At 51.4% G+C, this 27,744-nt stretch overlaps 2 protein-coding genes across 2 annotated transcripts in view; one reads left to right on the top strand and one right to left on the bottom strand.

The window, feature by feature from the left end:
* Window positions 1-35: 35 nt before the first annotated feature.
* On the bottom strand, window positions 36-13,332 carry IscU (Iron-sulfur cluster assembly enzyme). The gene is made up of 6 exons (XM_037222952.1): window positions 13,190-13,332; window positions 6,157-6,258; window positions 4,746-4,865; window positions 4,004-4,108; window positions 3,038-3,116; window positions 36-554 (listed from the first exon to the last, which is right to left on the bottom strand). The coding sequence occupies exons 2-6, from the start codon at window positions 6,244-6,246 to the stop codon at window positions 472-474; spliced, it is 477 nt and encodes a 158-aa protein (XP_037078847.1). The 5' UTR covers window positions 6,247-6,258; window positions 13,190-13,332; the 3' UTR covers window positions 36-471.
* A 4,746-nt stretch (window positions 13,333-18,078) lies between these two features.
* LOC119101813 (transforming growth factor beta receptor type 3) overlaps window positions 18,079-27,744 on the top strand; it is a gene marked incomplete at its 3' end in the record, with an annotated part of 42,679 nt that continues 33,013 nt past the window's right edge. The window contains 5 exon segments of the mRNA XM_037225234.1: window positions 18,079-18,332; window positions 22,571-22,678; window positions 24,150-24,307; window positions 25,677-25,777; window positions 26,447-26,498. Of these exon segments, the coding sequence (XP_037081129.1) occupies window positions 22,609-22,678; window positions 24,150-24,307; window positions 25,677-25,777; window positions 26,447-26,498 (381 nt within the window).

Below are 27,744 nucleotides of genomic sequence, written 5' to 3'. Positions count from 1 at the left end.
GGGCTGATTTCACGCACCGATTGGAAGCCCCTCGGTTCTCAGACCACCTCGTGTATTTAGGCTGAAATGCGACAGACCAACAAAACATTGCAGCTTCACTTGCTCACGCTGCCCAATATACTCGTTATCTATCACATGATGACTACTCACGTTGCAACGGAAAACGTAGCACGATGCTGGCCGTAGCAATCCATAAGACTCCCGGGGAGTCCCATCGTGCAACCAACATCCCCACAACACTCGAGTCTCATCAACGCTGCGTCTCCCCGAGCCCGAGCTCTCGCGCATCTCCTCCGACAGCGGCCAGTGACCCAAGCGGCCGCAGCAGGCAGGGAGGCGGCCTCGCTCCGGTGGACAGCGCCACCAGCACGTCACGTGACAACAGCAGGGTCCGACTGCTGCCGGCCGGCGGGCGACCTCTCCCGCGGTGTCACAACCTACTGGCGCTACAGCAGGAACGGCCGGCCGGCGCTACTCGGCCTTGGCGTCGCTGACAGACGACTGCTTGACCTTGTAATCGTTGAGAGCCGCCTTGATGGCGTCCTCTGCCAGCACTGCGAAACGGACGGCGGCGTCAGAGGGTGGGACAAAGAGTTGCCAGCCGGTGGCAAGGACGGCGGCATCAGATGGGCAGCAGCAGGAGCGTCCATGAGGTTCTGCCCGGGTAATCGCCAACCCTTGCAAGGCTGAAGCGCGGAAGGTCGCCTAAGTACACGAGAGGGATGAGTGCCACCCAACACCCGGCGCCATATCCTAACACCCGTCTCTAAAGTGCACTGCAATCATCTACGTCACACCGACCGCCGAGGCGGGCGGGCCACAGCAAAGTTCTGTTTTTTTACTTGCCCATTGCACGTCGGCGTAGAAACTTTGATGGGTCACGGACGCACACAAGAGAGCAGCACCACACAGTTGCGCGAGGGCTGAGCAGGAAAGGCAAAGAACGGATGAAGGCAAAGGCAGAAAAAGGACAGAGAAGACCGCACAGCGGATATCGGGATGGACAACGGACTTGCCAAACAGGTCTGTGGGATGCGGACCCAACAAGCTTGAACCGCACATTAATAACGAAGGTAGAGGAGAGATGGTCTCGCGGAATGCTTGAGACGAAGCGTTGGTCCACAAATACGAATGACTCCGGATAACGTATTCGCCAGAGGCGTTAATTTGCGAACAATGTTGCGGGCAGTATTTCTCCGGCCGTCGTCGGGTGTAAGTTGGTGCCAAAAAGCGCCTGGGAATGTCTGGAACGTAGCTATGCACATCTCGGCCCGCAACTTAGTGGCAGCTGCAGGCCTCGAGAACACAATCCCGCGAGAAAGTGGTTTGAGGTCCGGGCCGCCAGAAGCGTTAGACACAGAGGTACATCCAGGACCAATGTTTACGTTTTCAATATCTGTAGCAGCAAATATTCGCGATCCTTAAAAGCAAATTAACAACCGACCGCGACCTAGGAAATGGCCGGTATGGACGTGGTGCACAATTTAACACTGCTGGAGCCCACATACCGCATAATTATTCTGTCTGCGCATCGTGTCGGTGAGCAGGACACGAGCGGACCGGCATCGAATCGGTGAGCAGAACACCAGCGGACCGACATCGAATCGGTGGGCAGGACACCAGCGGACCGGCATCGTATCGGTGGGCGGGACACGAGCGGACCGACATCGTATCGGTGGGCAGGACACGAGCGGACCGGCATCGAATCGGTGAGCAGAACACCAGCGGACCGACATCGAATCGGTGGGCAGGACACGAGCGGACCGGCATCGAATCGGTGAGCAGAACACCAGCGGACCGACATCGAATCGGTGGGCAGGACACCAGCGGACCGGCATCGTATCGGTGGGCGGGACACGAGCGGACCGACATCGTATCGGTGGGCAGGACACGAGCTCACCGGAGGTGAACCTCTCCGGCTTTCCCGTCACGACAATATCCCGACGTTTTAGGAGCATTTCACAGCTACGTCCGATACCAACAATCGGCAGCCGAGATGAGCCGCCGAAGCCACGGCACCTTTCAACAATACCCTCTCTTCCCTACTACCACCGCCAGACGAGGGCGTCGACAAGCAGGGCTCCATGCTTGGAACAGCCCCACTACCCGGCATGAGATGCTCCTATCATGTTTTCAGGCGCCTCGTTGGACCCGCAGCGACCAAAAAAGCACAGCATGAAACCTCGAGATACACACTAAATATGACGCGTTCGGATTCGGGCATTATTCGGCTCAAGCCCAATGGCCAGATAGCACTGCCCTTCCACCCCCTTTTCTCCTGGATGAGCTGGCAGCAATCGACCAGCTGACAAAGCGCTGACCCGAGTCCAGAGACAGACGGGCGCCGGCCATCTGTTGGCTGGTCGGCGCATCAGCCGGCCCGGCCCTGGCCGTGGGCAGTGAACGGGCCACAATCGTGGGCCATTGGCGGACGCTGGTCTCTCCAATTGCAACTCTTGGCCGACTGACGTCACACTAATGGATCTAATGTCACACTAATAGGTTTGACGCCACCTCACCGGAGGTTATTGCACGTGGAATTTGGGGAGCGGCGGCAGCGGGGGTCAGCACCGCCTGACTGTGAAGCGCAGTTCTGAGGGTTGCGGGACAGGACACACCCCAGCTGGCCTCAGCACACAGCCTACGGCAGCGGGTCGAAAGCGCCGACAGCGCTGCTCACGGTCCTCCCGAGCGCGCTTACATGGGGGAGGACCCTGCCGCTGTTGGTGGGTCAGCTACGGTCAGACGCAACCAGCGTTATCATACTGGCATGTCGGCGATGGCGCGCAAGCTCATAGGCGAGACCGAGATCGGGACAAAAACTGGTAAGACATGTCAACAAGCGATGTCAACAAAACACACCATCAAGATCACGTGTGCACTGAACTGTACCACAGATCACTCTCTCGTTCTTGCCAGGCTGTCTTCCACCCACAGGAAGGCTTCAAAGACTGGGGGTATTACTGTTCAATACAATTCAATACAGAGTAATTTTGCAACGCTGGACCGCTGCAGCAGCCAGGATGTCACCACTCACTGGAGCAGTGCAGCTTGACAGGAGGCAGGGAGAGCTCCTTGGCGATGTCCGTGTTCTTCAGCCTGCCGGCATCGCCGACCTGCGGGTAGGGGCCACGTTCAGGACCAGCCCAGGTCACCACAGACCACACCGCACCACACGCACTCCCGGCCGGCTGTCCCAGGTGGTGTGCAATACACCCGACGGGGCACCGATATGTCCACGACGCCCCGCGCTCCAATTCAATACAGTTTATATCACTGCAGAAGGTGCCGCTCGCTGAAACAAAGCTCCTCCGGATGTCCATATTAAAACGCAGCAGCCTGAGGGACGTACACCCACAAAACGGCGTCTCGACATTTCATTCCTACCACATCCGTACCAATTCTGCGAACACAGCCACCTGCCACGTGAGATGTCCATCAAAGGACGGAACGTGGCAGCCCTCCAATGGTGTCAAACGCAAGCGGTCCCACTCTCCAAACACTCCGCGAAGCGCACTCCATCACGGAGTCGCGTCCAGCCGCACCGCGCCGCCACCTTGACGTTTATTCGATCTCTGAGTCCCTGCTCTCGCCAGCGGCGTGCCGCGCGCCTGACGTTTCGGCCCGGATTCGTTGAGTAACGGCCATCTATTGAGCGGCTCCGTGCGCCTGCCGTCTGGCGCCCAATCCACTCGGCGAACAGTCCTCTTAAACTGTTGGACCAACTGTCGCTCTGCGCTTCACACGCCCCACGAGTTACCATTCTGACCAGGGGTGGAACCTTGTGAGAAGCAATGGCGCGGGGAGGGGGCGAAACTCTCAGCTGGAATGGAGAGCAGGCCCAGGATCAGCCCCGCCCCTCCTTCCATAATGCCACTGGGGCTGACCCTTTATCGGGAGAGGGGAGAGGGAGGGGGGCTCAATATTATAGCGGAGAGATCCCTCAAAGAGTTACGAAGTTCCACCCCTGGCGGTTCTGACTCTGTCCGACTCGGCGAGTTACCGTCTTGCCCTTGATCCACTCCGTGGCGAGCGAGCTAGAGGCGATAGCGGACCCGCAGCCGAACGTCTTGAACTTGGCGTCCACGATCTTCCCGTTCTCATCCACCTGGCGCGCACGGAGACAAGCGGTGTGAGCACTGATGCAACGTGCGACAATGCCGGGTACGCCTCCGACAGCGTGAGCACCCACCGATAGTTAAACACAGACCAGAGAGGACACACCACGAGACCACGCGAAGTATGACGACGTGCGTGCGTCAACAGCGTGCGGTAAAAATTGAGAAGAAACAAGGAAGAAGCGTGCAGTTATTTGTTTCGAGTAAACAACAAATGATGTTGAATTTCAGAGCACAATAGCTTTTATACTGAACCACGAAACCGTATATTACGTTTCCTTCGCGAGCCGCGCACAAATCTTTTGGAGCCAACTTCGTTTGCGACGCGCTTTTAGTGACGAGAACACGTAACAGACAGAGCCGCAGTTTCAGAGCCACCAAAGCCGTTCGCAGTTGCTCATACTGATATGCCTGATGCTTCTTGTTCAGTTGCATAGCACCATACGATCCCCGGCATTTTTCGCAGTTTCAGGCATACGGCGCCGAACAGATTAGTAATCATCACACTTTTCTCCGAATGTGAAAAGCACGAACGTATGCTAGGGCTTCTGTCCATAACTATCACGCCGGCCCGGCGCCACGTTTCTGTGCCCTGCCAGCGCGGCCGGTGCCGCCCTGCCCCCTAACCTTGATCTGCAGCTTCATGACATCCCCGCAGGCGGGCGCGCCCACCAGGCCAGTGCCCACGCTCTTGTCGTCCTTGTCCAGGGAGCCGACATTGCGCGGGTTCTCGTAGTGGTCAATCACCTGCGGACACGGAAACGGCTGGCTTGGACGACGCGGTGCCGTCACAGCGTCACGGCTGGTCGCCGACGGCCGGGCGGGGCACGCGCCTGATGCCGCCGCCGCCCGACCAGTGACGCCTGGGAGGGCTGCACTTGATTAAAGGTACGCTACCGCTCCCTCGCTCCTCGGGACGAGTACAACAAACGAGAGGCCATTCACAACGGCAGACCAAACCTAACAAGGTTTCGTTCGCACTCACGACGGTCCCACAAAGGAGAGCCCGTTCGGAGCAGCAGACCAAAGACCAAACCTAACAAGGTTTCGTTCGCACTCACGACGGTCTCACAACGGAGAGTCCATTCGGAGCAGCAGACCAAAGCCAACAATTTTTGCCCAGAAATCGCTGCAGGCAAACATGCTGACACGGTGCCGACCATGTAACCAATTCAGAGGCTTTGCCTTTCCCCTAGAGCTTTACGTTGCCGCCGCCCCCCCCCCCCCCCCTTCCTGGCAGCGGCAACGATTATGTTGTGTTAATGGTTTTACTTTTTTAAATTAGCTGGACTCTTCCCATCCTGCCCACCTTCTGACAACTCGCCGGCACCCTCACCGATTCTCGTAACGCCCCTGAACGCACGCCATTGAATAGCTCTTAGACAACTCAATCAGATAACCACTAGTTGACACCAACAAATTTCACCAATCATATATCATGTCAGGTCGAAGAGGTGAACGCTAGAAAGGCCTTCCAACGCTGTAAAATGTATCATCAAGGCTCAAATCATATGCCTTCAAACGAACAAATCCGGTCACAAAGGCCTAGGTTTGACCAAGATTGACCTGGGACGACATGACCTTATATAAGCTACCAGAGCAAAATCAGTGCACTTCAAGGTAAAGTAAATGAGGAGAGAAGGCTAGGAGACATCTTTGGAACGTTGTCTGAGGAGAAAATAAGCTTTAATTATCACGTTTTCACAAAATGTCAGAAGTATAACCTAGGGAGAGGCCACAAACACCAACCATCCAGACTAGACATTTCTAAATTCTACCATCTCATGCCGAAGTCAGGTGACCCCGGCATCTGATATTTTAGCACTGAGCTCCAAACTGCTCAGCGCTTATTCCGGAAAAGTGAAGAAGACCTCTGAGGCCTTGCTCGTAGGCCTTACTCGACGGTGAACGCCCGTCAGGGTGAGCCGCGTCGCAGAACTGCACAGTTCAGCGCCGTTATTTCAGCGGACGAATTGGTGGGCCTAGCTCTCCAGGCTGGAGGCAGTCCCGGGCGGTGGCCGGCGGCCACTGAACTGACCTTGGCATGGTACTGGGCCGTCAGCGTTGGCACCTGCTGCCGCAGCGTCGGCAGGCTCCTACACATGGCTCGGAGCGGGGTCAGCGCCATGCTGGAGCGACTCTGCGGACGGGCGGGGCATCAGTCGCCGACCGCCGACCCGACCCGCCAGCCGCTTCACACGGCTCAGAGGGGGCCAGCCTGATCGGTCACATTCAACGGCCCGCCAGCCCCTTCACATGGCTCAGAGGCGGCCGCCCTGATCGGTCACGCCCAACGGCCCGCCAGCCCCTCAGAGGCGGCCAGCCTGATCGGTCACATCCAACGGCCCGCCAGCCACTTCACACGGCTCAGAGGCGGCCAGTCTGATCAGTCACACCCAACGGCCTGTCAGCCCCTTCACACGGCTCAGACGCGGCCAGCCTGATCAGTCACACCCAACGGCCTGCCAGCCCCCTCACACGGCTCAGAGGCGGCCAGTCTGATCAGTCGCGCCCAACGGCCCGCCAGCCCCTTCACATAGCTCAGAGGCGGCCAGCCTGATCAGTCACATCCAACGGCCCGTCAACCACCGCACACGACTCAGAGACGACCAGTCCGATCAGTGACACCCAATGGCCCGTCAGCCTCTTCATACAGCTTAGAGGCGGCCAGCCTGATCAGTCACATCCAAGGGCCCGTCAACCACCGCACACGGCTCAGAGACGACCAGTCCGATAAGTGACATCCAATGGCCCGTCAGCCTCTTCATACAGCTTAGAGGCGGCCAGCCTGATCAGTCACATCCAACGCCCGCCAACCACTGCACACGGCTCGGAGGCAGCCTGCCTGATCAGTCATGCCCAATGGGCCATCAACCGGTGCACATGGTCTGAGGTGGCTAGCATGACCAGTGACAACCAATGGCCAAAACTCAGCAGTGGTCCCATGGCTGCATGATGACAAATATGATTTCATAAATGACTAACTGTAGTATCGTCCGCTCTCGCAGCCCGACCAAACACTAAGTCAGGTGTTACCGTGAGTATTTGCCAATATCTCGGTAATAACAACAATAGCAATAGTATAACGTCCGAGGCATCCGAACACGTCGCGCCCCCGTCACGCGCCACCACCCAAGGCCAACTCTCCCGCGCAACTGCCACTTGCCTGGCGCGTAGGCGCCCTAAACAACTGCCATACACCACACCAACACAACACACAAGGTACTGCTACAGGCTTGTGGTTACAAGCAGCAAATAACTTCGGCAATCAGATATTACAATGACATCATTATAAATGTAGCCACAAGTCAATTATCTTCAACATGAGATTAACACCAGAATGCATCCAATCACGTTGTGCAAGTTCTCTTCCATCAGAGCTTAGGACCGATACATATCAGAAGAATGCTTGACAGGACAGTATCTACCAATGCTCACCGGCAACTGGACAATATTCACAAAGTGCATTCCAAAACAACAGGATAATATGTAATTCCTATGACCGTAACCAGTAAATATTGGCCAGTTCATCATTGCTACTACGACGGAGAAGTGTTATTTTCAGTTCCTGCGAATCAATCCCATGCAGGACCAACTATCTGCCATCATTTTAACATGGACCGGAGCACACTTTTGGCATGACAAATAACACAGACACAAACATACCTGTTTTTCACTTCAGTGGAAAAAGTAGGCTACAAAATCTATTGAGGGTATGCTGCATCAAGTCAGAATCATGTCCCTGAAAGTTGTCTAAGGGCTTTGTTCTTTATGACCAAATGAAAGCCCATTCCTTACTTCGAGTAAGCCCAGTCCATGGATGACGTAACTACCGACTTACCTATGACGTCACGGCTCAAGCCTAATTCTTACTTGGCCAAGAGGCAAAGTAAGTGCGGTAACTCGTGGTTATTTACATAGCAACGCCCACGGCGCATTTGCGGATGAGACAGGGTGAATGTGGAGGGCTTCCTCGAGCCCCCTAGATCTGCCATTTATAAGCTACGCTATTGCCATAGAGTAGTGTACTACCGTTGGCTGACAAGTGCATTAGTCAGACTTATTTGCTTTCACTTAATGATAGTTTGTCAGGGGTTGCAGGTCACAGCAGTAGGTACACTTATGTGTCAGCCATCAGTGCTTGCTTAGTGATTTGATTGCAAACACACACTTTTATGCCTTGTTACTTAACTCCTTTGCCTGGGTGCTACTGCATTATCAGTGAAAGTATTCCTGTAATGCAAGCTGATTTGTTTCATAGTTCTGATTTATTATTTTGAATTGCCAGACTGCACAGGCAAGGGTTGATACAGGTTCACAAAGCAAACTTACAGTTGTGTGATCTGTAAGCATGATTGTCATGCTGCATGAAAATTACATTATTGGTATGGTTGCACTTATCTTCAATGTCACTTCTTCACTGACCTGTACCTTCACTGCATGCCTGACAGATTATGAACAACATGGGGATGGTGGAGTTTTGGAACCCTGATGGTAAACAGTGGGTCATGGTGACATTACCTAAAATTTATGTCAACAGATTAAGCACTGGTATGTATTTCAGCATACCTTATTATTGGGTAACAGGGATGTGAGGTTAATTTCAATGATAAAATGCAAGTGGTATTAAATAATGTGAGAGTACAAGACAGGAGTAAAACATTGTCAGTTAAACATTTTTATTGATGATAAAGGTTGTTTGCATAATTCTGAGCAATTTGTTCTGTACACATCAAGCTATGGCCTGTCCTTATCTTAATTGCATTGAACCTTCTTAATGTGGCCATTATATATGGATACTTTGCCAATGAAACATCCACTATGGCCATGGCTTTGTCTGCTGTGTTCGACAAGGTGGGTGAGATGTAAAAAAATTGACGCATGTCATAGATGCCATTATCTTGTACTTAAATATTGTTCGAATGAAGTTTTACGCTCATGATGTAGCCTAAATGGTCAATTATAGAAAGCAGTGGCAGCAGCAGCAGCAATAACAGCAGCCAAATTCTTGATTCTTAAAATGTTATGTGCCAAATGTTAACACCTGTGGATGAGGTTTGACATGCACTAGGCAATCACACAATGGAATTGTGATACTGTATGTTGCCCAAAGTAATCCCAGCAACTGGGTGTGCACAAATTGTTGTCTTTCTAGATGTGGAGAGTCTCCAAGCTTTTCAGTCTATGTTCCTTCCAAAAACAACCCCTGCTGCTCCTTAACTGTCAGTTTCCCAAAGTGTGTTTGTGCTGATCTAAATGTAATGAATTGACTGTTCTTTCCAATCTGTTTTTACCTTTCTCAATCTTCACGTTACAGCATTTAACTGGAGCAAGCTGCATGCATCATCATCTTTGCCATGAGGTGGCCAGCCATGTGCTGTGGCCTTGTGATGCCCATGCACTGCAACTTGCAGGTTTTGTATGCTAGAAAGCAACAGCCCACCTCTGTCGGTCCATTCCACGGGATCTGCCTCGTGGGGCTCTGCAAGCACTATGTCATCCCCTGCCCTGTGCTCATGATATGCAATGCAATGATTGATGCGTGGTGCAATGACCAATGCAATGATAACCTCAGCCAAATTGCCCCAGTTCTTTACTACTACTAAATGCTTTAGCTGCTGCAGTTTGCTTTTCAGCATGCTGAAACCACGTTCAATTTTGACGCCTGTTTTTTTGTATGGTCTGTTGAATGGCGCTGGGTGGGGCTGAGGTGATCGTCGTCACGGGAAGGGGTGATGACCTCCGGGGAAAGGAAAAGCTCCTGTCCTCGATGAGGTGTGTGTTAGATGAGAGAACCTGCCACCGATGCTCCTTGAGGCCGCAGCAGAGGGAGGCCTCCGAACAAACACGAAAATCGTGGGCGGATCTCGGAACCCTGCAAGTACATCAGTGAGTGCGCCGCGGTGATCACAAGCAGCCAATAGATGTACTGTTTGGCGATGCTTGTGGGTATTATGAGCAGCTGCTATCTCCTTGCTGGGTGCATCCATGAAGATAAATGACCCGTCGATGGCTGCAACCACACCCGGGGAGCCGGCGCTCGCTGCAAAGCCTGCGATGGTTTCATGTAGCCGCGCTCCTATTGGCCACGCGATGGCGTCACCGCGCGCGACGGCAACATACTTGCAAAGTGTTGTCAGATACTAGTGTGACCCAGATTTTGAAGTTCCAAACTTGTCACCAATGGAGTGCTGAGACACTGGCTCGGCAAGATATTGCGGCGCAGGCATCAGATCTTCCAACGGACGCTTCTGGTTGCTACTGCGCCAGCCATGATTGTTATGATAAGGAGCCAGCTTTGCCTAGAGATTTTGAGCAAAAAAACTTGAGAGATATGAAACGGCGATTTGACATCTTCCTGATCATGTCCTGGAGCCACTTCATGTACATAATTTTCTGTTTTGTTTAGGCGACATTGGCGCTTTGGCAGGGCCAGAACCGCTACATCGGCAAGTGCACCGCTGTGTTAGTCACTTTCTGGATCATGTAACATACATAGTTTGTCTGGACAGTATGATTGTGGGAAAGTTTACCTATGCCTTGAATGCTTTGGAATCTAAATATACTGCATAACCTGATATCACATGTTTCCATGGATATTGTTTGTCTGTGTGTCTATATGTAGAACTCTCCTTCATGCGACTTGTCACCACATGATACTTCTCCCTGCACACGTGCTCCGAGCAGAGCTGTATCCCTGCTTGCAACCACACACACCAAAACTCTTCAATGTGTAACAAAACATACAAAACATATGGACAATCTAAATATACCAGCACAATGATCTTAGCTGGCAGAGGGCATTCAGTTACCAGTGCCTGCTGACCTTCCGATCTGTGGGATGATCTGATTGCATATGGTTACGCTCATGCAATGCTTGAAACAATGTGACATCTTTCTGAGTTGAAGGCAATGATTTGCCTTTCTCTGCCTATAATATATTTGTTAAGGTAAGTCATTATTGTATACACAGCTGTTGTGAGAAACACACCTTAAGTGTTTGTGCATTCGTACACTGAAGTACATCTGACTGTCGTGACTCATCAACATCCCTGCTGCGCATCAAATGTGTTTGTTGGGAGGCAGCTGATTTTACTAGCCACCATGTTGAGGGGTTACTCAAAGTGTTTGTAATGACACAGATGACACAGCTGTGGAACATCACAGGTTATTACCTGCAGGGGCAGAGCATCTGGCAGCATTTCCCCCATCAAGAACAGGCCCAGATCTTCAAAATTTAATTGACCTTGTTGCCTACCAATGATGTATTGACTGAAAGTTTTGACTAGAATCTACTCCATCAAAGTCAATCACAAAATTAAAAATTTATATTGCCAGTAGGAGCACAGGCCAACACCAGCTTGTGCTTTGCCAGTCAGATACAGAGACATAGCCATCTTAGTGCACTGTTAACCAGAGCTGGAGTTGATTTGGCTGTAGCAGAATTAAGCACAAGTCATCCTAACTATTGCTCTGATACCAAAGTTCCCATGAAAGCTGTAGGTCTGTAAAGAGCCTCCTGATTTCTGGGTCTGCACACTTATCAACATATGCATTAAAAGTTCCTTGAAATAGGTGCAAATTGACTTCCACCTTGTTAAAGGTGGTGTATTAATTTTCCTCAAGTTTGCTATGATGGAGGCAGGCATTGCACCACAAAGGTCTCAGTTATGATCATGTTATGGGTTTTAGATGCTTTGTAGGTCTCATTGGAACACAATGTAGACATAATTTTTTACAGACATGTTTTTAGCAAATGCCACTGCCTGTTGAAAAAAGGCTGAAACACCCAAATTGCTTGTCAACTTTCAAAATTGTGACTGTAAGCCAGATGGTAAAAAACATTGCATCCAACATGTCCAGCATGACAGCAAGATTGCAGCACAAACCTGAACACATCTATTGCAAATCCAAGTATTTAGAGTTTGGTGCACTCCCATGGTTTTCAATGTCTGTTCCTCTTTTCAAAACTAGCACACAGTATATAAATTTGTTTGATCATGTCTGTTGGAAATACAAGTATTTAGAGTTTGGTGCACACCCATAGTTATCAACATCTGTTCCTCACTTCAAAGGAGCACATTACATATAAATGTATTTTTAGAGACATGAAATCCCATAAATAGTGAGGTAGCAAGGCAGCTTAATTATTGAATGGTTTCACCTTTAAAATATAATAATGACATTTTATATTTTCATAATAATTACACATCATAATTGCAAGTGACTGCATGCATTTGTCCATAACACTAATAACCTAGGAATGGTGGACCAAGATATTGTTTTGCGCAATGATTTTAAAACATCAGCACAGTTTGACCTGGTAATGATAAACACACAATTCTTCAAGACTCTTTAAGGCAAAAATGACTTAGAATGCGACAGAAATGGGATATTGTATCAGGTGCATGCATGAGCATACCAAGGCTCAATCTTCATTGACTGAGCTGGTAGCAGTCACCATTTGATGTTTTTATACCATTTTCCTAGGCTCTTAATGATGACCTAGAAATCAATTGGCCAAAACTAGCTGGACTACATTGCCACTTCTTGCTTGTAGTCTGATCTGCCATGATCATGCAAAGTTTGGGTGTGCTTTTCTGTGTGTGTGTGTGAGCTTTTCTGTGTGTGTGTGAGCATGTGCTTCACTAATGTGCTGCATTTCATAGCATGCAAGGTTGTAGCCTTGTAGGTAGGTGCCTTCCATGTGCTGGAGAGCAGGGTCATCAGAGCCACTCAGGTGTACTGAAAGGAAGCATTATGCAAGGGTGATGATAAGCTTCCATCATAGCCCACTTGCAGCATCCTGCTTACAGTTGTGGGTAGTGACAAGGGGTGCTGTTGATGGTTGTGGACAGTGCCATTCCCATCTCACATTGCTCACTGAGAGTAATTCAATTAATATTTCCAGCGTAAGTAGGGAGCAAAATGACTAGACCAAAAACACCAATATACCCTCAAATTTCGAACAGACTCGAGATAAACATCACTGGGTAGTGGTCCGGTATTATACCCTGAGTTTTTAAGTTCGTGCAGCCTTACGCTGACCAAAAAAAAGCAAAATGCCTTACCGTGGGCTGCCCTAAAATGTTGAAAAACGCAGGCGATCCAGGCGCACCCAACACGCGGCAGATCTTTGCTCGATTACGTAAATGCGTAGGAGCGCGCTCATGTGGCCCCCACTACAGCAAGGTAACGTAAATGAATGCCGAGAAAAATGTTCAGTCCAAGAAATGCAGGGATTAAACTAGAAATATAGTAGACGTGTAATGTAGGCTAGATTTCCAGCTGTTATAAATATTTGGTAGCCGGTAACTGAAGGCACCCTGGCGCAGAGAAACACTTTATGCAATGTTTTGCCTAGCTATTTCTTGCATTTTCTCGGCGAACATCACCATGTTACGTCACCGGGGGCACACCTTTAACGCCAGGACGGCCACACACGTTGTAAGGGGCAAGAGAAATAGCATGCATTACAGCACGTTTATTCTGCCAGCAAAGGTCTGCTGAGAGACCTCGTTCGCATCCGGCTATCAGCAGATGGCGGGCGGTTGCCCGGTCGGCATACGGTGGCAATGTGCACTCGAGCAGGCGCGGGACGTTAATGAAAAACGCTGCGTACAGCTAACGCACACCACCATTGTAAAAGCTGAATAGGACCAGGGTGGAATAAGCGCTCATGCAACAGCATCTGCCACCGTCCTATTATCGCCCCCAGTCTGACTTTTCACTTCTAAACACGGTGAAAACCCACGTGCATTAAAAGTACTGCGTGTCGCAGGCGGGTTCCAGACCAAAAATAGTCCCCGGTCCAAAAACGTATCCTCCAACAAATTAAGTGCAAATATCATCGAAACTGGTGTAAATGTAGCTTGTGTTCAGGTGTATCCAATGGCACAGCTGTATCAACCGTATTAGCGCTTTCGGTTGCCAACTCACGCATCATGAGACGCAACTTCGGCTAGATTTATCCAAGCCTAGTGAGGGACATCGCTACAGGCTGGATGCAAGACCAGCCAAAACGTCACAAGCGTGACATGTGTGCACGATTGTGACATCTGGAGACATTATTCTACCACTCTATCGTTTTGGTGACCTGCTCCAAAGAAAGTCCAACAACGGAACTCCCTGCAAGTTAGGTGCTAAACCGCCAAAACTGCCACAAACGTAACAGGTGTACATTAATGTGAAAATGATAGAACTTGTGATCAGTATTCGTTGGCTTTTGAGACTGAGATAGTAGAATTTGCGCCGTCAAAGCGACCTGAGCGACTGGCTGTCACGCCGCCGAGATTCACTCACCTAGATCCAGTAACGGACCTCCGCGCAGGCTGGATGCAAGACCGGCCAAACTAATACAGATGTGGCACGCGTGCATGCGTGTGCAAATTCCAGAGCTGCGCCAATCGCCTCATGGCTTTCGGGTCCCAGCTTACACAATATGAGGCGCCGTTTCGGATAAATTGCTCCGAGTCCAGTATAGAACCCTCCTGCAGGCTTAATGCAAGACCGGCCAAAACGGCACAAACATGGCAGGTGCGCACGCATGAGAAATGTGGAGACATGTTTCGACGACTCTATCGCATTCGGGGAATAGTGCTGCCAAGCTATCATTCGAAATGTTCTGAGTGACAGGCGGCCGTGAGGTCGAAAATCGCGACGTATCCAGTAACGCACCTCTCTGCGGTTACATGCGAGACCGCATATGACACCGAAGTTGCGCCCCATAAGAGTGAAGTTGGACCTGTAAGCGACAAGACCGTCGTTGCATCTTTGACATTTGGACCTACATGCACACATGTAATGTTTGTACCAGTTTGGTCGGTCTTACCTCTAATTTGCCGGGAGGTCCGTTGCTCGACGTAGGCCAGTTATCGCCCTGTCTGCCGTTAGCCACCCAGACCACTTGTGCCATGACATGTTCAACTATCAAAGCGACAGAATGGTCGACAGATGTCTCCATACGTCACATGCATGCACACATATCACGTTTGTGCCGTTCTGGCTGGTCATGTATCTGGCCTGGATGGAGGTCCTTTATTGGACTTGGTGCAATCCAGCCGCAGTTGCACCTGAGAACGAGTGGAGTTGGGACCCGAAAGCGATGAGACGGTCGGTACAGCTCTGACATTGCTACATATATGCAAGTGCTACGTTTGTACCAGTTTGGGTGCCTTGCGCCTAACTTGCCAGGTCCGTTGTTGGACTTTTCAATTATCAACCGGTTGGCCGCCAACCGCCCAGACCATCTGTAAACGGGTTCAGTGGCTCGGGTTTTCACTGTGTTTAGAAGTGAAAATTCAGACGGGGGGCGATGATAGGACGGTCGCAGTTGCTGTTGTATGACCGCTTATTCCATCCTGGTCCTATTCAGCTTTTACAATGGTGGCGTGCGTTTGCTGTACGCAGCGGTTTTTCACTGACATCTCTCGCCCGCTCGGGTGCACCTTGCCGCCGCATCGACAGCCAGGCGACCGCCCATCGCCTGGTGGTAGCCGGGCGCGAACTAGGTCCCTTGGCAAACTTGTACGAGAGGGGGGAGGGGTGATGTATTATGTCAACTATTGTGAAAAGGTTCTTTTTGTTTTTGATGTAAAAAAATGTAGTTCCTGTCACACCACGCCTAGAGTAATATGTACAGGCTTTGTCCCCATGCCTCCAAAAAGATCTAGAGTATTGCTGCCACTTAGAGCCTGCCGGTCCGCAAGGCGCGGGCGTAAAGCACCGAGTCATTTAGCGGGTATCACGGACAGTATGACGGGTCTTGTTGGACGTTCTACATGAAAATTTTTGCACTCGTGTTTTCTCAACAACAAAATTATACGTGATGCACCAACAATTGTTGGTAACAATTGCCCATGGACAAGAAGAGAGAGAGAGAGAGAGAGAGAGAGAGAGAGAGAGAGAGAGAGAGAGAGAGAGAGAGAGAGAGAGGAGAGAGAGAGAGAGAGAGAGAGAGAGAGAGAGAGAGAGAGAGAGAGAGAGAGAGAGAGAGAGAGAGAGAGAGAGACTGAACCATTGCTGAGCGCCGCTGACTTATTGCATGCATTTATTCAGCATCCTGTTCCTTCATTTTATTGACATCAGAATGCAAGCACATATGTGACTCCCGGTGGCTTTTGTCTTCTGTTTGAGTAACAAAGAGGGGAAAAGAACAACATAGCAGGGAAAATTGCCCCCTGAAATGAAAGTTAACTATATACCGTATTTTTGGATGATTTGGTACACCTTGTGCCTCCCTAACCGAGACTTAAGCTGCGTCCCTGAATACACGACAAATAGCTTGTCACTTTATGGCAAACATAGCGTCAAGCGACAATAAAACGTTTTAACTTCATGCCCATTTAAGACCAACACGCCACGGAGTTCAGTTGACTTTTGAGGGTGCTTTGAAACGGTCTGATCAATGCGGCAGCAGAAAGCAACAGATACAGGCAACTTCCAGCATGTCGACACGCGAGGCTTTAGCCACATTGGAACCAGAGTTAGCACTACGTGCGCTGCCCGTAAAGGAGCTAAAACGGGTCTTGTAGTTCTTAAAATCTCAAATAATAATAGACACAGCGTTACAGAACAACTGACGCAAGGCAATGGCATTACGAGTAAAATTCTTTCTTCTCAGTCAGCTCAGTGGGAGAGAGCTAGAATCGAAATAAGAAGAGACCGCTCCAAATCCCAAGGAATCCGAGAGAAAACATCTGGTTGTAACGTACGCATGGCTGAAAGCTGAACACCGCCCAGTCCGCAGAACTCAAGAGTACCTGACGATAACTGGATAATTAACTGGCCGAATGGATGGATATGTGTGGATGTATGACCAGTTGATTTAGTTAAAACAGGTGACTGGCATACCAAACCAAGACGATATCCACACGATTATTTCACCAGTGACGGCCGGCGAAGTCCGCTACGAGATGTGACCCCGTATGAGGAACACATACAATATTTTTCACTGAAGGGGTGACCAGCCGGAAATTCTTGACTGAGAACCTATTTTAGCCCTCCGCTGTCCTCTGCAGTATTCATTACGTATGTTTTGGCATCAAAAATATGTCTCTAACAGCAGCGTTTTGTAACGCTGCACGGTGGAACACGGCAGGCGGGCGGCGACAGACCAATTCGCCTATCGCACGGCGGGCCAGCCTTGTCACAGCAACGAAGGCATACATCATGGTTGCGTGTTCAAAACATCATAAAGCTGCATTTCAGTAGGCTTAGAATTTGACGGAACTTACACCCGTTTACGTTTAATGGCGTTAGGGGACATTATTTCGAAAATGTGGACATGTCAATCCGAGAGTTCGCTTTCTAAGGGAAAAAATCACCTGGCTCAGTGGAGGGAGTTGTTGACCTTCGGGCATAGAATGCATCACTAGTGGCGAGACCTCGCTGAAACCAATCTATCGGGTCGTTTCCGCAAGGCTCTATCTTTTCATGTGGAAACGGCAGGTTGCATCAACCCTCCTCCCCCTACCAGTCCTCGGTTAATGATCCAACGGCAAATGAGGGCTAGGGTTATTGCGTGGAAAGCTTTGACATGTGCCCCATCCCCCTGAAAACAACCCTTGGCCTAGGTACTGTCATGGTTTGACCAAAAGTATTGCCCCAAAACATCGACCTTGTTCCCTGTCCTCATGCCCACATGCAGTCAGCTGATCAGCCTCCAGCCTGAATGGACGTTCATTCACCCCGTTTTTGCTCAATGTTTTTATCCTCGTTTCTACGGGGCGACCGCCAGGAGCACACCACCACGCCACGACCTCCCCCGGCCTAACTGCATCACTCCAGCTGAACACCATCCCGCGAAGCGCATGGCGAATGGTGTACACGGCGCACCACCATCGCTCGTTCAACCAATCAGCAGGCCGAACTGGCGGCTACCGAATCCCCGAGAGGTAGAGTGGCGTCGTGCACGCTCATGGCTCGAGCGCCCGTCGCGGCCCATACAGAGCACCGGAGACGCGCTGTGCGTGGCCGCTCTCTCCGAGGTCCTTCACTTACCGCCGTGGCTCTGACCTTCTTGGCTGCCGACCAATCAGGAGCGAGTATCGACTGGCGAGTGCGCAGTTTTTGCGTCGTGTGTCGATGGTGGTGATTGTAGGGCGTACGGTGGTGCCGCGCCGTGCAGTGGACCCTTGCGAATGTCGGGGCGTCGCGTTTGTTGACGGGCGCGGTCAGTGCGGGATGCAGCGGTGCGCCGCGCCACGGGATGCGGTGAGTGCGCGGCGCGTTCAGCCGCCATGTGGGAACGGAGGCGGCTGGCGGCGTGGCGCCCGCCGCTGGCGCTGGGTGCACTGGCGGGGGTGCTCCGCACGCGCGCTGGCCGCTTAATTTTTGAACATGATGACGTGAGAGAGGTGGTGTTTCATGAATACATCCACCGTTGAGTCAGTGATCCTGACCTTCCCCACGAGATCCTGTTGAGGTTGGGCTACTTTCAGACAACCTATGTGGTATTGCGGCGAGGCAGTTTGGTTGGGCTTCAGCAAAATTTCACCCCCGACCGCTGTCACCTACATATATTGGCTTCCGGCCTTTGGGCTAGATTGCCGTTGGGATGCACGCTAGGGCGGTACCGTCCACGTGGCGCGCCGCAGCCAGCTGGGCTAGCACAGATGCGCGTGGATGCAATAGTCGACACCGCGGCCCGCCGGCCGGGCGCGCATGTGGCACTCGATGATGACCGATGCGCTGTAAAGGAAGGAGAAGATAAACAGGCGGCGCCGGCGTCGGCGCTGGCGGCCGGCAGACGATACCGCGCCGGCCCCTGCTCATTCATGACCGTTGGCCACTGATAGATCCAGCCGACGAGTTGGGGAGCGCACGCAGACAAATGCGAGGCGATTTACTCCGAAAACACCACTGAAATCTCTGTTCTGTTTTCGGCCACGCTCGTTTGACGTAGTGCATTGTTTTTCTCCTTTTGCCAACAGTACCGTACTCCTCAATATTGGGTGGGAGACTGGGGTATCCAAAGCTGCAGAAAGTCTGGCGCAACGTCGTGCGCGCAACTCGAGCGGGAACCACCCCGCAGGGCATTTGGAGACATCGGAAAGGGGTGCGTGGTCGGGCTGAAGGGACGCTCGTGTTGCCTCTCCACGCCGCATGAAAACATCCTCTGAGAGCAGCCACCGAGCTTTGACCCGCGCATGTGCGCTGGACGCCCTGTCGGGGTCACCCGTCCCACGGTGCTCCTGGCCCACGCTTGACTGATGCATGCAGCCTGCCCCAGACAAGCGGGCTGTTGCGAGGGTGCAGGATGAAGCAAGATAGAGGATGAAGAGGGACGGATGGATTAATCACGAGTACATTTTGTACTGCATAGTATAAGGTGCTGGACATGGCTGTTAGTTATTGCGGAAATAAGAGTTATAATCGAATAACTTAATAAAGCGCTGCAAACGAGCGTGTGATTACAAGCATGTTAAACTCACGGACGAGTTAGCAAAAACACCACTAGAAAGGGTAAATAAAAAGAAGACGACCACATCACGATATTTGGCTCAGTACGCTTCCAGCATCGCCAGGGCCGCTTCTCGTGAAATTAAAGTACTAAAGGTAGTTCTAGGGTGGCAGTTTTGCACGGTGAGTTTGGCAGTACCTCAACGTTATACAAGCGTTCCATGGCGCAATCAAACAATAACGTATTGAAGAGCATGTTATGGAATGGAGACATTATGTTGTCTAGAGAAGTCTGTGCAGCTTCGAAGGATGGGTACTCCAGTAGTTATCAGCGAGAATATTTTCCACATCTGATGCTTGCTTTATTATCTTCAGATGTGGAACATTCCCTGTAAGCCCCATGAGTCTCAGATTTCCAGCTCAGTTGAAATGGTCCGCCCTATTAACGTTCGGGCGCACTCTGCGCCCGTGGGTCCACCTCGCGCCGTGGGCCATCTAAACTCTGCCCGCCCGCGCTCGTCCGGCAAACGCTCCTGGCGGCAGCCAGCCTTCGTACTTTCACGACCGAGCCATGTGCAAGGCGCACTGAGAACACCAGGTAGATGATCAGCCGCGAGCGCCCCGCTAGCCTCTACCTATGCTCCTGAACATTCTCGAGCCGTTGGATGGGACGGTAGCGAGCAGGAGAGCCAGAAGGCGGCGTAAAGCGGCGGCGCACGTCGCGAATCCCGTGTTGTTCTTTTGTTTTTTGTTTTCGTTGGTCGTGGTCCAGGACAGTCACGTGCCTTGTCCTCGGCTTCTCTCCCGAGTTCCTGGTCACCCTCCTGATAACGAGATTTCGGATGTTTGGGCAGCCTGACCCCGTGGTTTCTTGAACCTATGAGTTGTTTTGAAAACGGCGCATCTTGGTTCCTGGTCCGCACTGTTCTTTTTCGCAGTAAAATTATAGACTCCTGGTCCCCACTGGTTCTTTCACAAACACCAGAACCTAATACCGGGTTCGTGGTTTTACTCAAACGCCAGTCCTTGGTTCCTTGTCCCTACTTGCCCCTTCACAAACACCTCGTCATGGCTCACGTTTTCCCCTAGTTCGTTTACAAAAATGATGCTCTGATTCATGGTTCCCAGTGATTTCTCAAAATGCCACATTTCTAAAATAAACCCTGGTTTCTGGTGCCTAATGGTTTTTAATGAGAAAGACGCCAGGTCCCAGTTTTTGTCTCTCATTGGCTCAGTCATAAACAATTGGGCTGGGTTCCGATTTGCCAGCTTCCTTGGAGGCATGCTGCCTGTTATCAAAATACATTACATATTTATCTGTGATATTGACGAGTACAGTCTGCTTACTGGAAGTGCACTGTGTGGATACCTTCTAGTTTCTGACAACAATTTCGGGTAAGATCCTGGTTCTCGCAGTTTCCGGTGACCTTAGCCTGGATCTCGGGTCTCATGTGCACGCCATCTTTTCACTTTGTTGCTTGACAGTTCTTGGTTTGGCTTCCATTCCTGTCAGCTTTGGTCCCTGCCGTCTTTTCGTATTTTGTCTTTTTCTGTTTTGAGATCTATCCCTGCTGACTCTTTTCCTGTCCATTTTTTTTTCAAACTGGGCTTCGATCCCACGTGGCTTTTATCACTCTCGGCTTCTTATCACCCGACTTCTATCTTGATCTAATTTATACACGTTCGGCTTTTCGTACTCGGACTTCGATCCTTGTCGGCTTTGGTGTTTGACTTTTTCTTTTGACTCTCCTTACGTATATTCGACTCTTGACTTTGTTGCCTAACACTTCTTAGTTTGGCTTCCATTCCTGCCAGTTTTTGTCCCTTCGGTCTTTTCGTATTTCGTATTTCGTATTTTTTCGTATTTTCGTATTATTCTTTTTCGTATTATCGTTGACCCTTTGCCTGGCCATTTTTTCCAATGTGGGCTTTGATTCCGCTTGGTTTTATCACTGTCGGTTTCTTGTCACTGACCTTTTCCGGTTTGATTTCTAACTCCATCCACTTTATCCTCTTTTGGCTTTTGAATTCGGACTTCTATCCTGGTTGGCTTTTTCGTTTGACTTTTTCTGTCAACTGTCCTTATTTATATTTTACTTTTTGTCCCGGACACCAGTTTCCTGATCCGATGATCAGATCCTGGGAGAGCGACCAGCGGAAAGGTGCGTTATGTCCCCCCTCCTTCTCCAGGCGATCACGAGTCTGACCCTCTCCGATGATCAGATCCTGGGACAGCGACCAGCAGACAGGTGCGTTATGCCCCCCCCCCCTTCTCCAGGCGGTCACGGATCTGACCCTCTCCGATGATCAGATCCTGGGACAGCGACCAGCGGAAAGGTGCGTTATGCCCCCCCCCCCCCTTCTCCAGGCGGTCACGGATCTGACTCTCTCCGATGATCAGACCTGGGATAGCGACCAGCGGAAAGGTGCGTCATGGTCCCCCCTTCTCCAGGTCACGGATCTGACCCTCTCCGATGATCAGACCCTGGGAAAGCGACCAGCGGGGTTGTGTGTGGTGTGGCCCCCTTCCCCCTCCAGGCGTCACAGATCTGGCCCTTTCCGATGATCAGATCCTGGGATGGCGACCAGCGGGGAGGTGCAGTACGGTCCCCCTCCTCTTTCCAGGCGGCCACGGATCTGACCTCCGATAATCAGATTGTGAAATAGCGACCAGCGGCGAGGTGTGGCATGGTCCCCCTCCCCTCTATAGGTGTCACGGCCGGCCAAGTGCTGGGCTGAATTTCAATGGCATTAAGCTGTCGCGTGACGTCGTTGTTAACCTTAATAGCTGCACGAAGGATTTACTACTTTAGAGCCGCTGAGCCACGAGGAAATCAGATTGATCGCTTCTGGGTGTAACCCAGTAACTCAACCCACCCGGCATGTAGAGAGAGAGGGGGGGGGGGGGGCCTGCAGGATTATGTGCTGTGTAGTGAACATGTTCTGGGTGGATGTGCTCCGGAGTGCTGTGCTGGACAGGTGTTCTGGGCCGCGCAGTGACGCGCTGCAGGATACGCCGTGCGGCCGCGCTGATGCCGACTGTCCCCCAGATGCCGTGCCGAGCCCTGACTGAGCGTGAGGTGTCAGCATGACGCGGCCCGCCCTCTGGTACTTTTGGCTGGCAACTCTGTGGCTGCCCCAGCCATTATCGGCGGATGGTGAGTATCATATACTACCTGACCACCAAGGACTCTGGTTGGGTGGACAGATCCGGGGAGCATGGAGCGTACCAGTTTTGTCGTTCCACCTGTTTGAAAACCTTTTTTTGTAGACAGATGTCTAAGTGTGGTTGGTCACGTCGTTAGCCATTTGTGGAGTTGCTATGATAACAAAAGGGAGTTGGCGGCAGTCACAATGACCTTGAAAGCATCCGCCATGATTGACATTGCAGTCGGTTTGTGAGGCGTTTGTAAAGCTTGTGGATCTTGGTCAGCCACAGCGTAGATAAGGGATCATGACCAGTGCTCCCGTTGGCCATCGATACCGTCTCGCTTTCTCTTAGTATTTTGTTCTGCCGTCAGTTTGAAGGCTGGGGCTGAGTTGGATATAGACTCGGAGTTGTGTTCAGCTTACTGGTATAAAAGGATCTCGCATGTTGTCCATTGTCCTACAACTTGTGTGGTCGCGACTTTTTCTAGCGTGCTCCCAAAATCAATTTAACGAAATTTGCTCGACTTTTCTATGTTGATTTAACGAACCTATACGGGCTTAAATCTTTTAAGAACCAGCGAACCGGGGAGTTGGAGAGAGACGCACCTGGTTATTGACCCATTAACAGCCATTTTTCAGCTGGGAAATATAGGCCTCTAGTTATTGACATCAATAGCTTAAACGACAATATTTTGCGCTAAATGAGCTCAAAGGGATTCGCGGCTGGGCACCAGCGATGTCCATTTGTATTATAATGTGTAGGCACTGGACCCCAATGGTGATTTCGGCCCCATCTTGAATTGGGGTCCAAGTAGTTCGCTGCAACTGTAAGAAAGTGGAGGAAAAAGATAAGGTTATAGCACACAAAGCTTGCCTTCTTTGGGTGGTATTTGATGGCCATGACGATCCCCCTTATAAAGCTCAGTGTATTAAAGTGTGTGCCGTCCAATGCCATCACGCTAGGCTGTGTGGGTTCGAGTCGCTGAAGTGTGGGCGGTTTGGCCTTGACAAGGATGGGCTGTGACTGATGACAGGGGATGCGCTCGAGCTCAGACGCGGTCCCCAGGAATCCATCCAGCTACAGTGACTGACTCAGCCTGACTCAGCCTCTCCAGTCATGAACAAATCGCCGCTGCTGCTCGGTGCAAGCGCACGCCAATTGCAGCTGTGCAGAGATGTAGTGAGGCTGCGAAGAGTTTTGAGTCGCAAAGCCGATTTTGATGTGGCATGTCAAAACTTGAAGCTGTGCTTACGAATAACTGTCCTTTTATTTGACTGGGGAACCTACCCATGGGCAGTGCTGAGGCATACATTCGGAACAGCGATGGGAGGCGATTATGTGTGCGGTGACCGTTGGCCCCGATCTGCTGCCGATCAGGCGTCTCACTGCCGTCACGATGTGTGCCGGCCGTAGGCTCGGACTCGGACCACCAGGGCGGCACAGTGCAGCCGGTGTAACGCGGCCCGGCTGTGCCGCAGGGCCCGAGCTGTGCGTGGTGGGCCGGCTAGCTTCGTCCGACATCTCGGCGCTGCACTACCAGCGCGCGCCATCGCGGGGCTGCTTCAGCCGGCGCGTCACGCCGGCCGGACACGAGGTGCACGTCATCCGGCTGGCCACCAGACAGGCTGGCCGACAGGTGAGGCCGCCCACAGGTCCGCCCGGCCCCGCCCGGCCCCACCAGATCCCCGCCCCGCCCCTGCCCTGTCCCACCCGACCCCGCCCGGCTCCCGCCACACCCCGCCCCGCCCCTGCCCGGTCCCACCCGACCCCACCCGGCCCTGCCCGGCCCCCGCCCGGCTCCCGCCCGGCTCCCGCCCGGCTCCTGCCCGGGCCCCACCCGGCCATCTTGGTTCCCCGTCCAGTCCAGCCCTCCTGCCATCGTCCCCCCTCCTCCTGGTCGTCCGCACATTGCAGTATGTGTCGTTCTCACCAGCCCTCCGGGTTTCCACTCAGTATGTGTCGTTCTCACCAGCCCTCCGGGTTTCCACTCAGTATGTGTCGTTCTCACCAGCCCTCCGGGTTTCCACTCCAGCTGCACGCCCAGTGCAGTCGTCTGTGGTCTCTAATCCTCTTGCTTTGCGGTCTGCTAAGTTCACGTGACAAAATGATCAGTCCCCTGCACCTGTATGCTTGGTGTAACCTTTTTCTGGACCGCGCAGAGATGCAGCCACTCCTGTCACTGTCACGTGCATTTTCCACTGTCATTTTGTCCGTAAAATGTAAGTTCCATGTTTGCTCGGCTAAAACATAATTTTCAGGACAGGCTGTCCTTTCGATGCCAGTTAAACCACTCCAATCCTGACCCTCCTCACCACCGATTCTCGAAGACGTGGCTTCAGGCGCAAGATCACGAGCCCTCGGCTTTAGGTAAGGGCTGCTGGCGAATGTGTGGAGCTCTGTTTTGTGTGTGAAGATCTCTGAATGCGTTTGTAGTTTCACACATCGATGTCGCAATAGCAAAGGCTGGCGACGTGATAGTCCTCGCCATATGATACGATTATCACGCATGCTGTCAGTGTGGCGCTCACGTGGCGATATCAGTGTGTGAGGTTTGGGCCAGGTGGGTGCAGACATGACTAAGCCAGATAATTTGGTACAAATAACCACCGCGGTTGACGTGCACCTTAAAGCCCTGTTACTGCGACTACTAAGCCGGAGGATTAAAAGCTATTTTGCAGACAATTACAAGATAGGCACCCCGTAAGCCGTCGCGTGCGTATTCTAGCGATACTTGCTTGTGCATTCAGGTGCGTGTTTTCACATCTGTCGATGGCTTTAAGATCGTTTCCCGTGCTTCATTTTAATGTGTGTAGTGCATTTCTGATTTGGATAAGCGCTGCCAACGTTTCGCTGTGATTTTTCATAGGCTGCTGAGGAATCGGCACCCTACACTCCGACGACGCACTGGAACTATCGCTGCGTACTATATTCCGTTATTTGGTACACAAATGCGCCTGTTAGCTGCAGGAGAGGCGTGTGATGGCTGGCTGGTGCGTTTGTGGCAGGGGCGGTCTCGTGTGGCGCTGACCGTGCGGCCGCCCACCGACGGCAGCTCCTACAGCCGGCACATCATCGTGGTGCTGGACGCCTCCTCCGCGGTCGACTGGTGAGTCGAGCTCACGGCGGTTGCGCAGCGTCCGCCGGGCCGCCACACAAAGCGGGCGCCGTGGGTGTGTTGATGACCAGGATTTAACGAGTGACCTGTAATTCAGACATGATGCATCGCTTTTGGCAGCAGGTCCATGGGTAAACAGGTCGCCTGAATCGAATGGAGATTTGTCTCCCATTATGCCGGCCACTGGACCTCTGTTTTTGTGGTTGAACTTATCTCCACACACGTGTAGGCATTGCCTGATCAGGTATCGTTTCGTGCACCCCGCCCTGCGCGCTCGACTGTAATTTGCAATTGATCGGATGCTGATGTCTGTAACCGCCGAGCCGCTCGTAACCACCTGTGAGTCTCTGTTGGCTGCTGACACGTACTGCTGCGTAGTAGCACGTGGGACTTGTGATCGAACCGTCTGGCGCGTAGTGCCCGCTGTGGCCTGTTTTACTGATTGTATTAGTCAGACACCGTGTGAGGTCTGGTGGTGTTGGGGTTGTGCTAGTCGTGACCAGTAGCGACCACTGGCCTCAAGTCGGCAAATCTAACACATGCTAATATGCTGAGTGGCGTAATGAGCGGGCATCTGCTCTGCTTATGTAGTGACCGGAATGAACTGCTACACGCATGCAACGTACCCTTTAATTGGTGTAACTTTCATTTTGTCCACAGGTTTGTAGAAGGCCGCAACGGATTTCAAAATGGCACTTCTTTCCAAGTGATTGTAAGTAATGGTTACATAACAAAATGTGGAATGGCCCTTGACAAGCGTTGTTTTACGGAATTTGGAAAAACCAAATGCTTTGTGCTGTCATGTGTTGTTTGTCACCATGTTAAAAAGACGCTAACGACTAAACGGTGTCACTATGCCGAAGTAAGACCTAGGCGGATGGAAATTAGACGAACGGAAAATCAACGAATTGAAAATTAACCGAATGACCTGTGTCAAAGTGAGAACTTGAAAACGGTGTGTAGACGAACGTAAGTTTGTCGAATGGTTAGTTTGCCGAGTTTTTTAACGTGCATTGGACGATTGAAAATTCCCTGATGTGATAACGCCCGAGACCGTAAGAGGTGGTCCACGACCTGCTTCACGCTTTGATTGAAACGGGGTGGCATCGTTAGACGCAATTGTTATTGTTTAGGACAGGGGAAATCCGGTTTATTGGGACTTGGTAAGTTGTTGGTATAGCTGGGCGGGCTAATGGAACAATAGCTTGGACGAATTTGACCTGACATGTCCATTTGCAGATCACATCTGTCGATGCCCACTAATGTCCATCCGGTAAAGGTTTTTGAGGTTTTTAACGCCGTTTATCAATAAGCCACGATCACCATTTTTCAGTCACATCTATTTGATGCAGTCTGACGAGAACTTTCGAATTCCGGGAGCTAGCTAGCTAGTTTTCCGCGAAGGTGAAGAAAAAGTTGTAACTAAGCTACGTGTGCTGGTGAAGCCGCAGTTATCACTGATATAATGGTACAACATCGTGGAATATGACTTGATAGTTCGCTGACAACATTAGCGTCTTCGCTGAGGCCAATTTGCAGAATGAGGCTGGTTGTACCATCTGCGAGATCTATCAAACTTACAGAGGTGGTAATTTGTTCCGAGAGTACAGCTAGTGGCAGTCCTTGTACTGACAGTGCCCGGTTGTCTTTACCGTCTACACAATTGCACCCTCTATGGGAGAAAATCTCAGTGCTGCGCTGCTGTCAGCCACTGATCTAGCGATTCCGGCGTAGGAGCCGGTAATAGCTGCAGTTCGTGCAAACCACCTCACGTCATTAATGAGCGATGAGCCCTAAATTATGTGTGAAGTGAAGACGAAATCACGCTTTCGTTGTCGCCGTAATGTTGCTCATCTTTTGACACCACATATTGAATGTGTTGCAACATGCAATCTAAAGGAAAATAAATGTAATCGTTTATTTTGCATATCTCTGACAGCAGTTATCCTATTACCGTC

The sequence above is a fragment of the Pollicipes pollicipes genome, unplaced genomic scaffold (genome assembly GCF_011947565.3).
Source record: "Pollicipes pollicipes isolate AB1234 unplaced genomic scaffold, Ppol_2.1 Scaffold_4881;HRSCAF=5763_pilon_pilon_pilon, whole genome shotgun sequence".
In the NCBI taxonomy this organism is placed as follows: Eukaryota; Metazoa; Arthropoda; class Thecostraca; order Pollicipedomorpha; family Pollicipedidae; genus Pollicipes; species Pollicipes pollicipes.
This window is presented reverse-complemented; position numbering and strand designations above follow the sequence as displayed.

What these genes read in the sequence shown, in the direction of transcription:
- IscU (XM_037222952.1), bottom strand. Translation starts at nt 6,246, where the DNA reads ATGGCGCTGACCCCGCTCCGAGCCATGTGTAGGAGCCTGCCGACGCTG. An exon ending in TCATGAAGCTGCAGATCAAG is followed by an intron (nt 4,109 to 4,745) that starts GTTAGGGGGCAG and finishes CGTGCGCGCCAG; the next exon opens with GTGGATGAGAACGGGAAGAT. An exon ending in AGTGGATCAAGGGCAAGACG is followed by an intron (nt 3,117 to 4,003) that starts GTAACTCGCCGA and finishes CCCTACCCGCAG; the next exon opens with GTCGGCGATGCCGGCAGGCT.